At 33.8% G+C, this 17,081-nt stretch overlaps 1 protein-coding gene and 1 long non-coding RNA gene across 4 annotated transcripts; one reads left to right on the top strand and one right to left on the bottom strand.

The window, feature by feature from the left end:
• Positions 1–2,645: 2,645 nt before the first annotated feature.
• LOC148602760 (uncharacterized) lies at positions 2,646–7,677 on the bottom strand. 3 transcript variants are annotated; one of them, XM_088552854.1, is made up of 6 exons: positions 7,575–7,677; positions 6,452–6,925; positions 5,712–5,855; positions 5,189–5,287; positions 4,680–4,754; positions 2,646–3,139 (listed from the first exon to the last, which is right to left on the bottom strand). In XM_088552854.1, exons 1-6 carry the CDS (start codon positions 7,621–7,623, stop codon positions 2,946–2,948), a joined length of 1,035 nt encoding a protein of 344 aa, XP_088408980.1. In that variant the 5' UTR covers positions 7,624–7,677; the 3' UTR covers positions 2,646–2,945. The 3 variants fall into 3 exon arrangements, 2 of the variants coding, with proteins under 2 accessions (XP_088408980.1, XP_088408981.1); XM_088552855.1 differs by lacking the exon at positions 5,712–5,855; XR_015916614.1 differs by lacking the exons at positions 4,680–4,754; positions 5,189–5,287; positions 5,712–5,855; positions 6,452–6,925; positions 7,575–7,677 and adding an exon at positions 4,477–4,601 and having other exon boundaries at positions 2,918–3,139.
• Positions 7,678–10,392: 2,715 nt separating this feature from the next.
• On the top strand, positions 10,393–11,804 carry LOC148602761 (uncharacterized). The gene is made up of 2 exons (XR_015916772.1): positions 10,393–10,457; positions 11,458–11,804. It is a non-coding gene; the product is annotated as an uncharacterized LOC148602761 (long non-coding RNA).
• The last annotated feature ends 5,277 nt before the right edge of the window (positions 11,805–17,081 follow it).

The following is a 17,081-nucleotide window of genomic DNA, read 5'->3' on the forward strand; positions in this document are numbered from 1 at the left end:
TTTTTCACTTCTATAGTTCTTATATTCCATTGTTTGCTTATGCTGCTTTTGTAAAATGTCTAATTTCTGCACACTTCAGAACCTGGTAAGCTGTACTCCCAACTGGAATATCACAGTGTAACTCAAGGATGGATTCACCTGGACCAAGATTTACATTATGGATGGCTGAGTGTGCCCTTCCAGAATAGTTCTTTTTGTATGTTACATTTGAAGGTAAGAAACGCCTTATGCCACGATTCACACCCTCGACAAAGTTAGTGTTCATATTAAGCCTGGTCTTCTCAAGTGCTTTTGGTCCGAGGCGCTTATTTATTGCGATACCAATAAAATCCATATTTTCACGAGTGTGTATGATTTTGTACGTCTTTGGTAGTAGACTTCTCCTCTTGAGTCACTCACTCTTGCAACATACAATAGAATGTTTCTTGCATTTCCCATGTAGCACCAGATAACTGCATCAACTGTATGAGACATCTTTGATCTAACTCTTTTAAAATTTCCTCCAAATTGCATAGTACATACAGCAAATTCAGAATTGCACCTTTCAGTTAAGTCTATTGAAAAGTTATTCAGTAGTTTTTGGCGTTGCTTTTGTGTCCGTGCCGGCATGATTTTTAGGAGACTTTTGTCTTTTTTCCTACTTTTTCGCATATTTTCCGACAAATGCCTTGTATCAATGAAATGCTGAGGCTCAGTTTTTGATTTTCCCTCCTCATACCAATCAACTGCAGCTCTGTAAGCTGAACTGTTTGGGTCAGTAACTAAATAGTCTACTTCTATGTTGCCTTTTAAAAGGTCTTCAAGGCACTCCCTGGCCCAAGCATATTCATCACCAATGCTCTTTACCACTTCGAATATTAGTACTACATTCATCAGTACTTTCAGGGTGGAATTGGCCTGAGTCAGTATCAACATCTAGTGTAGAATGTTCTGAACATACCTTATTGTCAACCAAATTTACAATATTATGTTTTTTTGTTACGTTTTCAGCTGATGTATAGAAAACCTAATTAGCTAGTTGGAACGGTGTGCGTCCAACATCTGAGTAGGGTCTGCTGTGTACATGCCATCCATTTGAACACTAATACATTGTGGATTTTTCTTTCCTAGGAGGCAGTTTATTTCAACTAATAATTCTTCCCTTCTTTTCATGCCTTTTTTCACAATTTGTACAATGTTTATATATACTTTATTTGCCCTTCTTTGCAGGCTAGAGGCTGCTGGAGTTGAGATATTACCACTTAGAAAGATTTTTCCCAAGCTTGTAGGACCGATTTGAGTCTGACTCAGGCCAACCAGTACACCAGTTGTTAATTTTGAGGGTTTTCTACCCGATCTGCCAGTTTCAAGTTCCTCATACTGTGTATACCCGCACATCTTTGAAAAGTATTTACACGATGCGCAAATAAGTCGATATATTGATGAGGAACCTCTTTTTCTTCTTTGTCCAAATCATATAGTACTTTGCCCAAATCGTATAGTAAAATACCATCACAGTCTGGACTTTTCATCATATGCTCTCTAAATACACAGTTCCACATGTCTTCTGACTTGTAAAGGTACAACACTCTGTTGAAATCAGAATTCAACCTGAAAATTAGAAAAGAAACCAAATTTAATGTCCTACTAACACTATACGGGTGTAGTTACTTCTATATTCAAATACAATTTAGAGTTATCTCCCCCTTAATTTTAATGATTTTTTTTTTTAATGGAGCATCTACGTATATTTTGCTGATATCTAGTTGATTTGTTCATACTTCACAACTTAAATAAAGGTTAATTAATATATAAATTGCAAAAATTTCTGTTCTTCGAAATAAATTTGCAAGTTTTAAGAAAAAACATCCTAAATAGTTTGAAAATTGTACACATATGGTATATATATATATTTTTTAAATCTACATTAATAAACTGTTTAATTGTAAGTTAATTACATTATTTATTATTACATGTCCTTCCTTTTTTTCTTTTTTAGCTCCTAGCAACAGGAACAGATTTAGATCTTGGTCGCAGTAACTTGGCCGCACGACTGGACCGCTCTGCCTTCTCCTCAGGATCAGTGTATGGATCATTAACAACCAGTTAATGAGTTTTTCTTGTAAGTCTAATGTATTTAGGTGTTTCTAAGTCACTTTTCACTGTTGAAAGTTTAGTCCTTGCTTTGTTGTGAGGTAAATTCAGATTTAAATGTGTATTTATTTTCTTTTTTGAATCCTGACATTTTATAAATTTGAAATGTTGACTCTGTTAATTTAGCTTTGATATGTGTTGGTGTGCTCTGATGCAATTTTATTGTATACCCTTGTTTTACAGTACAAGTTGATGTGAAAAAATCAGTCTTAGCACTATTTATAGGATAAACAACAAGCAAATTTAAATTAGTTGCTGTCATTCTGGTACCTCTTATCATCAGCAAGTAAAAATTACATGATAAAGTTAGAAAATGCATCTTCATTTCAGAATTGGCTATGAAAAAAAAAACATAAATTTTCTATGTGCATATTGTTTATTGTGCGAAGTGTACCCTATGGAAAATGCATTACAAATAATTGCGCTTTTGTATCCTTTAGCGATCCTAGGGTTGCTTTTGATATTGACCAGGAAACAGATTATGTTCAATCGTACTTGCGGTATTGGGTGTATGTTTCTTTTCTTTCATTGTTGATACCTTAATTAGATTTTCATCAAAATGAGTATACGCTTAACACAAACAAATGAAGAATCATAAAACATGTTTGTTTGGGTTTTGTTTTTGTTGTTTTGTTTTTTTTCTTTGTTTCTTTGTTTTGTTCTGTACTGATTCATTTCGTTTTTGTTTGTTTGTTATTTAATATACATTGTACAAGTAAGGAAATACTGTATATCAAAACATCTCAACTGTTAACACTGAACATGAAGATCCTCTATAACAAAATTCAAATTTCTACCGAATTTATTTTTATCTAACAAACACAGATCGGGCATCGGTTGGCATCAAATTTGATTCCTTTATTACATGGCGCTATACATCGAACAGGTGAGCATGTGACTGGTGATGAAGTTGTCGTTGTGACGACAGACTGACTAGTTGGAGCTTTGGTAATTGGTGCATTTGTCGTCATTATTTTTGTGGAACTTGGTTGTTGTGTCTGCAATGCTAAAAGCATGATTTGAAATGTGAGTGAAATATAAACTAAAGTTGTGAGGCCGAAGACGCAGAACACTTCACCTGATTGCTATGTACACACATGCCACATATGATAACCATATGTTGTTAAATTCATATGTTTGAAAGTCATGTAATTATCATTTGATTGTGATAATTATACCGTATATAAACAAACTGGATTCTGATTGATTGATTGATAGCTAGTGTATTTTAAACATAGTTTTACAATTTCGGTCATTTTTACGGTTGCCTGGTTATAGGCATACATGTAATACATGACTGTGCTATTTTCCTCCTCAGCCATGATATGTGCTATGACTTAAAGGCATGTTTTCCCCTCGCATGCCCTATCCCACAATAAATTTAGTATTCTGGTATTTTCCGCAAATACATGCACATGTAACCCTCCCTGTCATGAAATATCTGTTCATAATTATATGTATATGATGACCATATGAAAACTGAATCATCTATAAATTAATCATATAACACTCGATTCATATAATAATCATACTTATGTTATACCTGTACTTCACATGATTCTCATAAATGTTTCTTTTGGCCTTGTAGATACATTTAATGGCATTGGAAATAAAAAAAAAATGGTGCAGTTGAAATTGACCTTTGATCCCGATATTGCATAAGTTGATTATGTTATCAGGGGAATGATGCTCACATAAACCAAATTTGATTCACTTCAGTATTGCAAACAATTGTAGAGGTATGCCATTTACCAAGGTACAAAACGCATATGAATGGGGTCAATGTAGAAAATGTGAAGAAATCAAAATAATTGTAGTGCAATGTTTGCAAAAAAAAAAATAGATCTTATCTTGATTATTTACATTGTTTCAGTGCTTACATAATATTTGATCACTGGTATTATACAAGTATTCAAATGGTTATTCGCAAACAGTGCAGTCATTCGCAAATATTTTTTTTTTTCACAAAACATTACATTTGTGTAAATTTGCAGTAAGTTTTGTGTTTTTCACAAACAGGTTCTAGTCATAACTTTTGCCATTTATTATTTCGTACATATATTTTCGTTCATTCGGTTAACATGAAATGTCTGCGTTCATGCATTAAACTTAAAAGAATTCAAACGCAATGGACTCATATTCCCCACTTTGACGTCGTTTTTTAATCTTTAGAAAAGGGAAGTAGCCATCCAACCCGACATACTGCTTTATTACTGTCCGATTGTAGCAATGGACAGCAGTAGACTTCAAATTCAAATATTTGACTTACTGTAGCTGTACATGGTAAGTACTTGGATACTTTTGAATAACTAATTTCAAACCATTTAGCTACAATGTACTTACCGAAGTGTAAATAGCGTAGGTTTCAAATAAAAATGATTACTGTTCTTCATTTCCCAAATGAGACCGCCAACCAGGTCGTCGGGTATTGGTGGGTTACGTCCCTTTGAAAAACTTGCTAAAATGGCTTGTATCCCGTAAATATGAAAAACGACTATCAGATTCCGTAAAGACAAAAACAATTTTGAACAAGTACAATATAGTACCTGTGCATACAGGACAACCATTCTGTATAGCCACGCCGCCCCTGGGACAATTAGTTGGAAAAGCTGGACAGACACCTAAAATGATCGTGAAGTAACATGTCTATTTAAAGGGAATTTGGAAAATATCTCAAATCTCTTTGGATGGGCCTTAGGGGGTACAGAAGATGAAATTTTCTATTTTTTTTATTATAATTATTTTGAGGAAATATACATGTATCTCCTGCTTTTTTCTTCGATGAAAAGCGTCAAAAATATTTTCTAAAAATCAATATTAAAAAAAATAAGGGCTCATTGCCTTTTATCATTTTCCTTATGGCCTTTCCTGTCTTTCTTTTTATTTCAGGAACATTGAGATCTTTCCATTTTATTCTCAAATGAAATCAAGTGATCGTAGAGAACGTAATTAAACGACTTGATTATTCGGGTAACTTTCGCTGAAGTTTAATTTGTGTTGATGTTTTCTATCATGGTGGTGCACATTTGTGTATTTTAAGGCCATAACAACTGACCTGACTGTTTTACTGTAGCAACGGTTGTTGGTCTGTTAGTTTGGGCTGTACTTAGTGATGAGATTTGTACCGCTCCATTACCAATATTGACGCTAGATTCTAATAAAAAAAATATAGGGATATTAGTCAGCATAATAATATGAAAGATGAAAAATGAATTCTCGACTAATTATTATTGAGCGCATTTGTCTTTGTATCCAATGTATGAAAATTGTTTGTAGGATCTTTTTGAATTGTCCTCCAAAGCTATAAATACATTGCAAGAATTACTGTTTAGTTATTGCGTGTTTCATGTTGGACCAATCCTCGTCAAATTTTTCCACACGGATATGTATTAAAAAAAAGTTCTCACTGCATATAAAAAAATGTTTGCTTATACAAAAGGGATGATTAAAGAGATAAAGGGTATTATCACTATATTCTACTTATACGGTGATGACGGGAAAATAATGCTCTATTTAAGTCTTCTAAAGTCGTGTTTACGCCAGTCAAGTACCGGTCCACATATAAGCTTAAAACGTACGACATCCCGACTTGCAGACGATACATCCTGTCACTGAGTCCAAACTTTGACAGGCCATTGGACACTTGTCTGGTTGGGAGTTAACACACGTTCCTGGTAACTGATTCTGTGCATTGATGGCCGAAAGACCACTTCCGCCTAGAACTGACGACAATAAAATAATGGAATCTTGTACATGTTTTAGTCCTTGTTACTTATTTAGGTGTTATATACTACGTGTATATATGTCAGGGAATGGTATTGGTCTACACTTGCCTGAATTGACCTTTAGACTATTATACTTCATCACCTGAAGAAATACCTTAGGTAGTTAACTGGACTTCTACGTATAACTAGGAAATTTTACATTTTTAAATCATTTTATTAGTATTTTGTGAAAGTTTGAATCACTGCGTCAGTTATCGAGTGCAGTAAACAACCGTAGGAGGTTCAACTGTAATCCCTGAAGTTAAATTAACTATTTAACTCGCCATAAAACCATGAATAAATCAACGATTCTGTTTTTTATTCTCTTCCACATGATGCTACTAAAAATGTAAATATTTCACAATTTTACTGTCAGACTAAATATCCGAAAATAAGAAATTTACTTTGGATTCTTATTTTTTTTATTTTGCGCACTTGAAAATAAAGTAGGGTTTGGAATAATGCTTTCAAGTCTATGACTGTGTGCTGTCAGTGGACAAAGTTTATTTCAGATACATGTTAAACTAGATAACTATCTAAAACAGCTATTGTACCTGGCTTTTCGTGTAACTGATGTTGAACAGTGCCCGCCTGGTTACCAAACTGACTGTTATATTGATCCAAATATGCCGTCATATCCCCAGGGACCTGTTTATGTGGGTTTTGCCCTGTCGATGTTCCTTTATTTGATGAACTTTGGGTCCCTGTCCCAGTTAAAGTCGCGGCAAAGTTTGCTGGGTTAATATTTCCTGTATTTGCGCCGGTACTAGACGTTCCAATATTTTGGGAGCCAGGACCAGTCAGAGTTGCAGCAAAATTTGCAGGGTTTATGTTTCCTACATTAGTACTATTTAGTGCTCCAGTACCGGTAAGTGTTGCTGCAAAGTTGGCGGGATTTGTATTGCTAGTAATTGTATTTTTTGCTGATCCACTATGTGTGTTAGTCCCAAGTTGCGTCTGCATGTTTGCAGGGTTTTTAAACTTGATTCCAAAAAGTTCTACATCTCTTGTAATTGGTAATGTGTACACTGGAAAATACAAAAAAATAGACCCTTTTGTGGAAAGTTGATTAGAATGCCCAATATACACTTCTGCGAGGTAGGGCCAGGGTGGAACAAAACAATTTCCTCGAGGAAGCCTGTATTGAGCATGCTCTGCGCATGTTCGAAGACTATTCAAAAGTAAGCACAAAAGGGTCTATAAAACAGTCACAGAGATCGTGTATGCGTGAAGCGATCATGTGCTGGCTTTTCTATTGTGTTTAAATCTCATCAACATATCAAGACTTTTATCAAGTTTTCGCTTTCTACACTGACATGCAGAATATTAAATATTACAGACAATTGTAGCTACAAATAATATTCTGAAATGTGTTGAAATCGTTTTTTTTTTCTTTTTTCTTTCTTTCTTTTTTTTTTTTTTTTTTGTTTACTTAAAAGTGGTTCGGTTAAAATAAATCTTTGATTTACCATGGTTAAAATACATTTCAATAAATATTAACGGACTTTAGCAAGTGTCTGTATTAGAATGGCTTTCGTATTATTCAGGTGTTGGTTTAGACAGGATTCACTGTATACATGTATTTGTACGTGATATTTCCAAAATGCACCATAAATTACAGTTAACAACACCAATAGAGGTTTTACAATTACTTTCAACTGAAAAATTTGTGCATACCTAAATTTATAAGAAGTGACGTAAGCAGCCCCTGTATTATCCAGTGCATAATGTACGGCTATCTAATGCTGCTCTTGGACAAGATAAGAAGACCATCGCAAAGTCAGGAATATAGGAAACAAAGGTCGGTCTAATTTGGTGACAAGATAATGTGGCATGATTATTCACGATCAGATCAGGTGACAACGAAATGCTAGAGTATGTATGATCTGCAAGTTCAGTATTAGGGGCGAACCATGCAGTAATTTTGAAAGGGATTCCAGAGGGGACCAAGAAAAGGAGTTTCCAATACTCTACTACATGTATATTATATGTTCATTTTTGCCGACATTTTGTAAGAAATGTAAATAAAATGTCCTACAAAATGATGAGGGTTCGATCCGGTCCCAAATTGCCTCCTGGATCCGCCACGTTATGAAGACACATATCCAACGTGCGACAACCATACCGGCTTTTTGACATGCGTTTATAATGCATATGATTGAACACAATTTGGTAATTGTGGAACAAGGGAGACAATTCATTTTAGATTTTTGAACACTACTTAGTTAAGTATTTTCTCTTGCGCCCTATCTAGAGCTTTCAGCAGCAATTTTACCCACTCTCCCATCCCTATTTCGACGTCAATAAAGGCTTATGTTACACTACATTTTGTATTTATACATCAAGTCAAATTTCCAGTGCTTTATTGGTATCTGCGGTATACTTCAGTGGCAGACCCAGAGAATCACCAAAACAAAAGGGTGGGGGGGGTCTACGTTGAACAAATCTTAAGTAGAGTGTCTTAATTTATTAAAGTCAGTAAGAAGTAGTGTACACCGAAGGTACGAACCTCGATTTCCGTTACTCCAAATATTGGAATTTTTTATACATGAACATGTACAGTTTTTACTTTTTTAAACAAACTCAAATAAACTATCCAAAAACATTGTTCGAGTTGTAGTCTCAAAGCCAAGGGTATATTTATAGCCCACGTCCAAAACCCAGAGGAACACGTAACCAAAGAAACTGAAGCGTCATGCACCAAATGTCCATCATCTCCTATTTGGTTTTAAACTTATAGACATCTTGCAATCGGTAAATTTGCAAATATTAGATACTCCCGAATTAAGTAGCGTCTGTCTGACATGCGCTCATGAAACTTTGACTTTAGAAATTGATAAACTACGTTTTCATATAGCATCAGGTTGTATTCCTGTATTCAGTAGTGTCTGTCTGACATGCAGTCATGTTACTTTAGAAATTGATAAACAATGTTTCCATTTACATATAGCATCAGGTTGTATTCCTGTATTCAGTAGCGTCTGTCTGACATGCACTCATGATACTTTAGAAATTGATAAACAATGTTTCCATATACATATAGCATCAGGTTGTATTCCTGTATTCAGCAGTGTCTGTCTGACATGCACTCATGTTACTTTAGAAATTGATAAACTATGTTTCCATATACATATAGCATCAGGTAGTATTCCTGTATTCAGTAGTGTCTGTCTGACATGCACTCATGTTACTTTAGAAATTGATAAACAATGTTTCCATATACATATAGCATCAGGTTGTATTCCTGTATTCAGTAGGTCTGTTTGACATGCACTCATGTTACTTTAGAAATTGATAAACAATGTTTCCATATACATATAGCATCAGGTTGTATTCCTGTATTCAGTAGCGTCTGTCTGACATGCACTCATGTTACTTTAGAAATTGATAAACAATGTTTCCATATACATATAGCATCAGGTTGTATTCCTGTATTCAGTAGTGTCTGTCTGACATGCACTCATGATACATTAGAAATTGATAAACAATGTTTCCATATACATATAGCGTCAGGTTGTATTCCTGTATTCAGTAGTGTCTGTCTGACATGCACTCATGTTACTTTAGAAATTGATAAACGATGTTTTCATAGCATCAGGTTGTATTCCTACATTCAGTAAGCGTCTATTTGATAATCATGATACATACTGAATATTAAATGTCAAAATCTGTATCACACAAGGTTTCAACCCGAGACTCCTATATCACCCCAAATGGACACCAGCCTGCGGGGTGATATAGGTCGAGGGTTGATACGACATGTGATACAGATTTTGACATTACATGTTAATTATACCATATATTTAACTATAATACTTTAAGTATGGTTCATGAAGGGGTATGATATAGGGTATAGGTCTAGGGATATGATACATGTATAGGGTATGCGATATAGGTCTTGAGGTGTAATATAGGGTATGCGATATAGCCCTATGATATACATTGTACATGTAGGTCTAGTGGTGTGATATAGTGTATGTAATATAGCCCTGTGATGTAGGCCTAGGAGTCTGTTATAGTGTATGCGATATAGGCCTAGAAGTGTGTGATATATAGTGCATGCGATATAGGCCTAGGAGTGTGATATAGGCCTAATGGTGTGAAATAGGGTAAACAATAGGGTTTAAACAAACACTTACAATGGATATACAAAAAAGGTATATTTTTAACTAAATATATAATAAACGTGTTTTAATTATTTAACATATAATGTCTGATCAATGAAATACATGTAATGAAAGACAAGGATTGTCTCTCTTTTTCCATATTTGTACATTATTTAAGTTATGATTTGTTTAAATGGTTTATCAGTTTAATATTAAAAAAATAAAGAACCTTTCGTTTCGTGTGTATTATGGTTTAAAGTTAGCTGCGATTTAGTTAGTTTAAAAAGATTACGATTCAAAAATGTCAGTAATTAACGGAGAGATTAGGCTTAAATCTCTCACAACATTAATACTTTTATTTTATTATTTTGTAATTTATTTTCTTGTGTGGCAGGCGTTAAAATGAAGATTTCATTGTTGTTAATAGTTGTGTGTGGAGTTTGCTTCCTTTCGAGTGAGTAAAGCACAAACTGTGGTTTTCAGTGCGTTAGAAAAGATTGTTTTCGTACCAATCATTTCAAAAAGGTTATTTCCACCGCATCTTACACGTTACTATCTGCATGTAAAATATCATCATTATGTAATTGATGGTATGAATGCAAGTTTGACATTTGTAACACGACACAAACATGTGGGTAGTTACGGCTCACGTCAAATGTTTTGTTTTGCATCGTAATTGTTTATTATGTAACCCAACATTTAAATTTTCGGACATGTGCAATGTATACAAATGTATATGTGAACAAGCAAGATACGGTCTGATGTTCCACAGAAAACAAAAAGAACACGTGTCTTATATAACACTTGAAAAAAACAACTCTTCCTAACTCTATGCGGTTCTTCTACTATTCGCAATATGCACAAAAAGAAGGTTCTTCTAAAAACAACTTTACAGTATTGAGTGTATGGGGGAGCTGCATTAGTGTTGCTATACTAATACCGGATTATACACTTTTTTCAATATGACGGGTGCCGCTGGTGGGGCAGATCATGCTTATACCCTTCCAGAGCACCTGATGTCACACGTTTTTTTTTTTATGTGTGGGAGTTCATTAACTAGTGCTTTAGTTTCTTGTGTTAAGTCTTGTTTATCTTGTTTACGTCCTTGATAAATCCATATACATTGTGTATGTAATTCATCTGTTTATTGTTTTCACGTCATGTAGTTTGATTTCAAATGATGGTGTATTTGAATTGTTCCCTTGTTGACACTTCCCCCTTTTTGAAACACCTGATCAAAATCTTTGTATCAACCCTTAACTGTATTTGTAAATGTTCTAAATACAGAACTGTTGTAAGGTTATCTAGACAGTTCGATAAGATGTCCATGTACGTTAATACACGATTTAATATGTACATGTACAAAAAATGTAACCTTGTAGGTCATACCAATCCACCTACGAAGTAGATACATGTACTTGATTAATATTTTTTTCTTTTTCTTTTGATTTTAGATGTTACATTTGGAACAACAGAATTCTCAGAATGTGTTGATCACGTATTCAGCAGCAGCTGTGAGGAACTTGAGAAAGTTTCTCAAGACCTTTATGGAACCTCAATATGTGACAATAAAGAACTTCCAGCGCCATGCTGTATGTGTCTAAATATCGGGAAATAATGGATCGGGATGATACCAAATAACATTGTTACCATTAAATCATTATTTGTCCTTGAAAGATGTGAAGTAATGTGTGAAAACTGCTTTTTCCGTGCATAATGACTTTTCAGCATGTACAAATATCCACATTATATTTTCTCATTTATATTTTACAATCAGGAGATGCCAGTAAAAAGTGTATATGTGTAATCTCGTTATGTTGTTTTTAGTGCTTGATTAGAAATAACTAGGGTGGATCCAGGATTTCAGGTTGCAAAAAGGGGATGGGGTATAATTAAATGGCGTGCAAAGCGAGATAAGAAAACTTGTTGGTAAAATTTTTGAAAACATCAAGATTTCAGATAAAAAATAATAATATGTTTTACTCAATTTTATGAAACTGATAATGTTTCTTTGAGTTTTTATAACTAAGACAATGTTAATGAAAGGGCAATTGAAAACTCTCTAAATCTGCATGATTTATTTTAATATTCGAATCATTTTCTATAGTGGAGACCTTTAAACGAGGGATTGGTTTAATGATTGCCTTGAAAACAATAACCACATTCCTTAAATATTCGTTTTCCTACTCCCTGTGTCCATTTTTGTGAACTTGTTTAACAACCGTATTTGCGATAACCACCGTTTTGGAAGAAACAGGTATACCTGGTGTACTATAACTGTATGAACATAATTGGTTGCCATTCCAGGTGTAAATCGTTTTCAGCTCCTTAACAACGAAAGAGTGATACATAAGCAAATATATTGTCGAATATTGAAATATAATATAACGAAAATGGAAATGGTAAAAATGTCAAAGAGACAACACCACCAGGATGAAAAATGTCAGCTCAAGGACACCCATGGGTCGCCAATGAATGACGAGGAAACCCTCAAACCACAGGACAGGCTGCAACTGGTCTAAAAACAACATTACACATAAGTACAGCGAAATGGTGAATGCATTTTTCGAATTTCTTTTTTAACTCTAACCCCCACGTCTTGTTACAGTGAATAAGGAAGTCATGAAATTTTCAGTCGCGGGTGCTACGAATTTAGATGGAACACGTTTTGTTGGAAAATGAAGTTAATTAAGTTAGTGTATAACTTTTTCATACATTTCTTTCATACAGTAAGACAAAGCCCTGATTTTTTTGGTCTTTCCTCTGCATGTAATATTTGAATTCCGTGACCAAAGGTTTGATGGGATTGCCATGTAACACCACGCGATTTATACTTCCAAGTAACCCATTTTACTTCGTCATATAAAATGTAATACGGCTAATCCTGTCTAAACAGAACAAGAACCAAAATCCCTGTTTGAACCGAACGAAAAACCGAAAACCCCTGTCTAAACTAAACCAAAAGTCCTGTCTAAACCTAACCGAAAAACCAAAAACCCTGTCTAAACCGAACCAAAAAAAACCGAAAACCACTGTCTTAACAAAACACGTTTTGAATATATTCGTGTCTAAGTAGCAGTTTTTACAAAAATCAGACATAGGTGATTCATGCATGTCAAAAACCCATCGAATTCAGTTTTATTTCTTGTTCAGAAACACTTTTTAGTCACATACATGTAACCAGTCTTAGTTTTTCATTTGGTTGTTGCGCTGTTGTTAGATCTAGCCCGGGAATCTGGTCTACTTTTACCATGGGTGGTTCTTGGTTTCGATTCTTGGTTTTAATCAAAACTCTTCTCGAAATTTTCTTCATCCAATTATTCAAATACAATGTATACCAAGTAACCAAAATTTTTGACCATGAAATGAAAAAGAAGAACACCTGTGTCATTTATCGGTCATTTAATTAACTTAAGATATATCAAATCACCGTTAAATGTGACCATAAACGAGAACCTGGGTAGGTATATGAAAGGTCATTCTTTTGAATACAGTCGTTATCTGTTGCGTCAAAGTCATTTTATTTGTCTGAAGTTGAAGAGTTAACTACATAACGATGAAGATGAAACTATTTCTCACAGGAATTCTAATTTTGTTTTCAGGTGAGTTATGAAATGCTGAAATTGTACTTATTTCCACTTGTATTTTGTTCTCACAAATTTTACGTTCAGATATTTTTCGCAAAAATAAGTACCCGCGAGTATGCATATCAATAGCGTTTAGTAAATAGTAATTTTCAACATAATGACGCGAAATGAAGTACTTGCGAAAAGTTGGAAAATCGTCAATCGCGAAAAAAAAACTACCTAGGAAATACATGTATGTACTTGTACATTGAAAGTATTCTCTGTTTAGTTTTTAAACATTTTTATTTGCTCAAAGAACAAACGAGGATATAACACGAGTTTTTTTCCAACTTGCGTGGTCTTCTCCCCTTCAATACAATTGTCACAATAATTTCAATATAAACACAATATATCATCTGTAATGAATAGTTTTGCAAATGTTATTATACATACAATGTACAATAACAAAGAAGGCACGAAATTGTTTGAATTTCCAATAAAAGGATGGTTCTAGTGGTCAGAATCACATCTCTTAATCCGTCACTGTAAAATGTAATTATACTTTAAAGTAATGATTGTCATCGGATTGTTGCTTTCTGTACATGTACATGTATGATACTTTTTTGCTACTTGTAGACCCGACCGTTGTTTATTCCCTTAATGGCGGTCACCTAATGTACAAAACAATTTTTACACTTTCAGTCAGTTTTTTAAAGATGAGTAAGGCTAGTAAAGGTTAAAAACAAATTTGGACATTCTCTTTCTGTCTTTCATATATCCAGTACATACATTAAAGTTAAAGTATAAACCCGACGTTATTTACATGTAGCAAAACTTTTTTTCCTTTTTGAGTGCCCGTTATAGACAACATTCGTTCTAGTAAAAAAACAGTCACAGACCACGTAACCTGTCTGTTAAGTTAGTTTGTCATTTAGTTGTTGCATTTTTGATAAATGAATTATGTAGATTATGTATGAAATCTGCACTTTGCAAGAGTTATCGTTCTTGATTTAGTTTGATTTCGGTTGATTTTAGTGGGAGATGAATGTATTGTTTCCTCAAAAATACAGAACTGAATATAGGAAGTATTTGAACGTAAAAAGACATGTACTACATTTTAGACCGAAAAAGCATCGTTTGTTTGGTGGGGGTATTCTACACCTACATGTACATGTGGTTACGATAACGCATTCATCGATCCACATACGATCCCTCATGGGAACATATGTGGATTGAGGATAACTATTCTATACCATGAATAACCTCTACCAATAGTAATGTCTGTTGTTTTTATGAGCGATACTTTAAAAACTAAGTGGAAAATCTGTTGAAAACACAAAAAGGGCAACTATCATCATTATTTTATTGATCTATACATGTACATGTAATTTCATTTTCAATTTTTGCTTGTTTTAATTAAATTTTTGTTTTTGTTTGTTTTTTTTTATGTTGTCTTTTTGTTATTGATCATTTGTTCGTTTGTTTGCTTAATTTTATTTTTTTTCAATTTTTTTTTATATATTTATATATTTATTTATTTTTTAATGTCTGCTCGTATGTTTTCAGTTGTAAACAGTGCTCCAAAGAACGCTCTTTGTTCAGATGAAGTTTTTGGAACATCCTGTGTAGAGTTTGACAGAAAAATGAGGGAGAAAACCGGATCATCTCTCTGTGATATGCCGAGATTTTCACCGCTCTGTTGTATGTGTGATAGAAACAAGAGACGGATTGAGAAATAGGAGAAGACTTCTTACTGAAAACACTTATCATGCACATGTAGTTCAAGATCTAGCTGTAAACGAAACTATAAAGTAACGTGTAACAGTTTACTACTAAATTTGATTTTCTGTCATTAAAAATTCTTATGTTTATTCAACTCATCGTATGAAAAAAAAGTCATTTACAGCAAATATCACTGAACCTTTGTGTATTTTGAGGAGACAGGGCTTGGTCGGAACAAACAAAAAAATTTTCCTCGCGGAAGTAAATATTTAGTGTACACAAAGACTAATCCGCATTTAAGAACTCTAACAAATCATTCGAATGTTTGTATTCAGCATTTTACATCAATCTCAAGTAAGCATCAAAGTAACTTGGACTGATTTCATTCTGTTTCAAATGAAAGCTTGATATGCTATGGTGAAATTGAATATGATACAAACATGATCACTGATTTCAAGAGTTATGTCCCTTACCCTACGTCTTCTTCCTTCAGAAAAGAAAATACCAACAGAATATTAGGTCGTACATGATTTGATGGCTACTCATTATGTTCTTGAAAATGAACTAAGTGTAATTTTATTTTACCTGTAATCACTGAAAATCCAGCTACAAAACATTAAATTATTCGAACAATAAAAAAAAATCAACTGCCATTTCAATTGTCTGCCTTTTGTTATTCTTTTAATATAATTTTATACTGATAACTTCACTTGTTGGGAATAAATTTATGTCCATCAGGAAAAATAGTACTAAACTTCATTATTCTACCTGAAGAAGACAATTATTCGTCCATTCGTAATTACTTTCGTCACCAATGTACAGTTTGTATATAACCGGCAATACTAAAGGAGTTGTAGTACATTTCTAGAAAAGTAGACTATGCATATAATTTGGAAACGTATACCAAGTATCCTTAGGCATTTTATTAGTGAGGGAGGGCCTGGGATCTTTTTTGAAAGAAAAAAATAATGTTAAAATTTTGAGGAAATAAATATTACTCGGCTATTAAAAAAATGAAAATAAAAAGAATCCTTAATTGAGTATTTCCCGATTACCTAACAAGGCAGATTTTCAAATAAAAATATTGATTTCGGTTGCTACAGATATCTAGATAAATAGAATTTTGCGCTTGCGCGAAAAAAAAAAAACGCATTGAAAACCATACCAGTTACTTATATTTTCGATGACAAAACTGATTTATGTACTTTGTATCTTATTACAATTGGTGTCATGTCGCCTTTTAAAGCAATCGATCCGTCACATTGTCAAACGAGATATAACATTGTGTACGCTTTCACGAATGCATGTATACTTAGTACATGTAACATATAGGAGTAGTTTATATGTTTTTATTGATGTAAGGGATTTTGTGTAGTAATCTTATTTCTTCAGTATAGGAAGACCGAAAGACCGGTTACATGCACCTAAAAGAAAGTATTTCAAGGAACATGTTGACCAAAGGACACGTTAGCCAAATGGATTCGTTGAACTTGACCAAGGAACATGTTGCACAAAGGATAAGTTAACCAAGGGACACGTTGACCAAGGGACACGCTAACTAAGAGACATGTTTACCAAGGGAAGGTTAAGTAAAAGACACATTTACCGGGGGATAAGTTAACTTAGGGACACGTTTACTGAGGGATATGTTGACTAAGGGACATGTTGGGAACACATTAAAAAAACATAGGACACGCTAACTTAAGAGACAAATTAACTAATCCTCATGAGTCAAATAAACCAATGGATTTTAACGACAAGACTCTTAAACCAATAAAAGGCACATTGAT

The sequence above is a fragment of the Perna viridis genome, chromosome 11 (genome assembly GCF_037379345.1).
Source record: "Perna viridis isolate PV_CMFRI_1.1 ecotype Kerala chromosome 11, ASM3737934v1, whole genome shotgun sequence".
In the NCBI taxonomy this organism is placed as follows: Eukaryota; Metazoa; Mollusca; class Bivalvia; order Mytilida; family Mytilidae; genus Perna; species Perna viridis.

Bases quoted from the DNA above. Each gene is read 5' to 3' on its own strand.
- LOC148602760 (XM_088552854.1), bottom strand. From the start codon at position 7,623: ATGCACTGGATAATACAGGGGCTGCTTACGTCACTTCTTATAAATTTA. The intron at 5,856-6,451 runs GTACAATAGCTG...TATTGTCGTCAG, and splicing joins TCAGTTACACGAAAAGCCAG to TTCTAGGCGGAAGTGGTCTT. The intron at 4,755-5,188 runs GTCAGTTGTTAT...CGATCATTTTAG, and splicing joins TGCTACAGTAAAACAGTCAG to GTGTCTGTCCAGCTTTTCCA.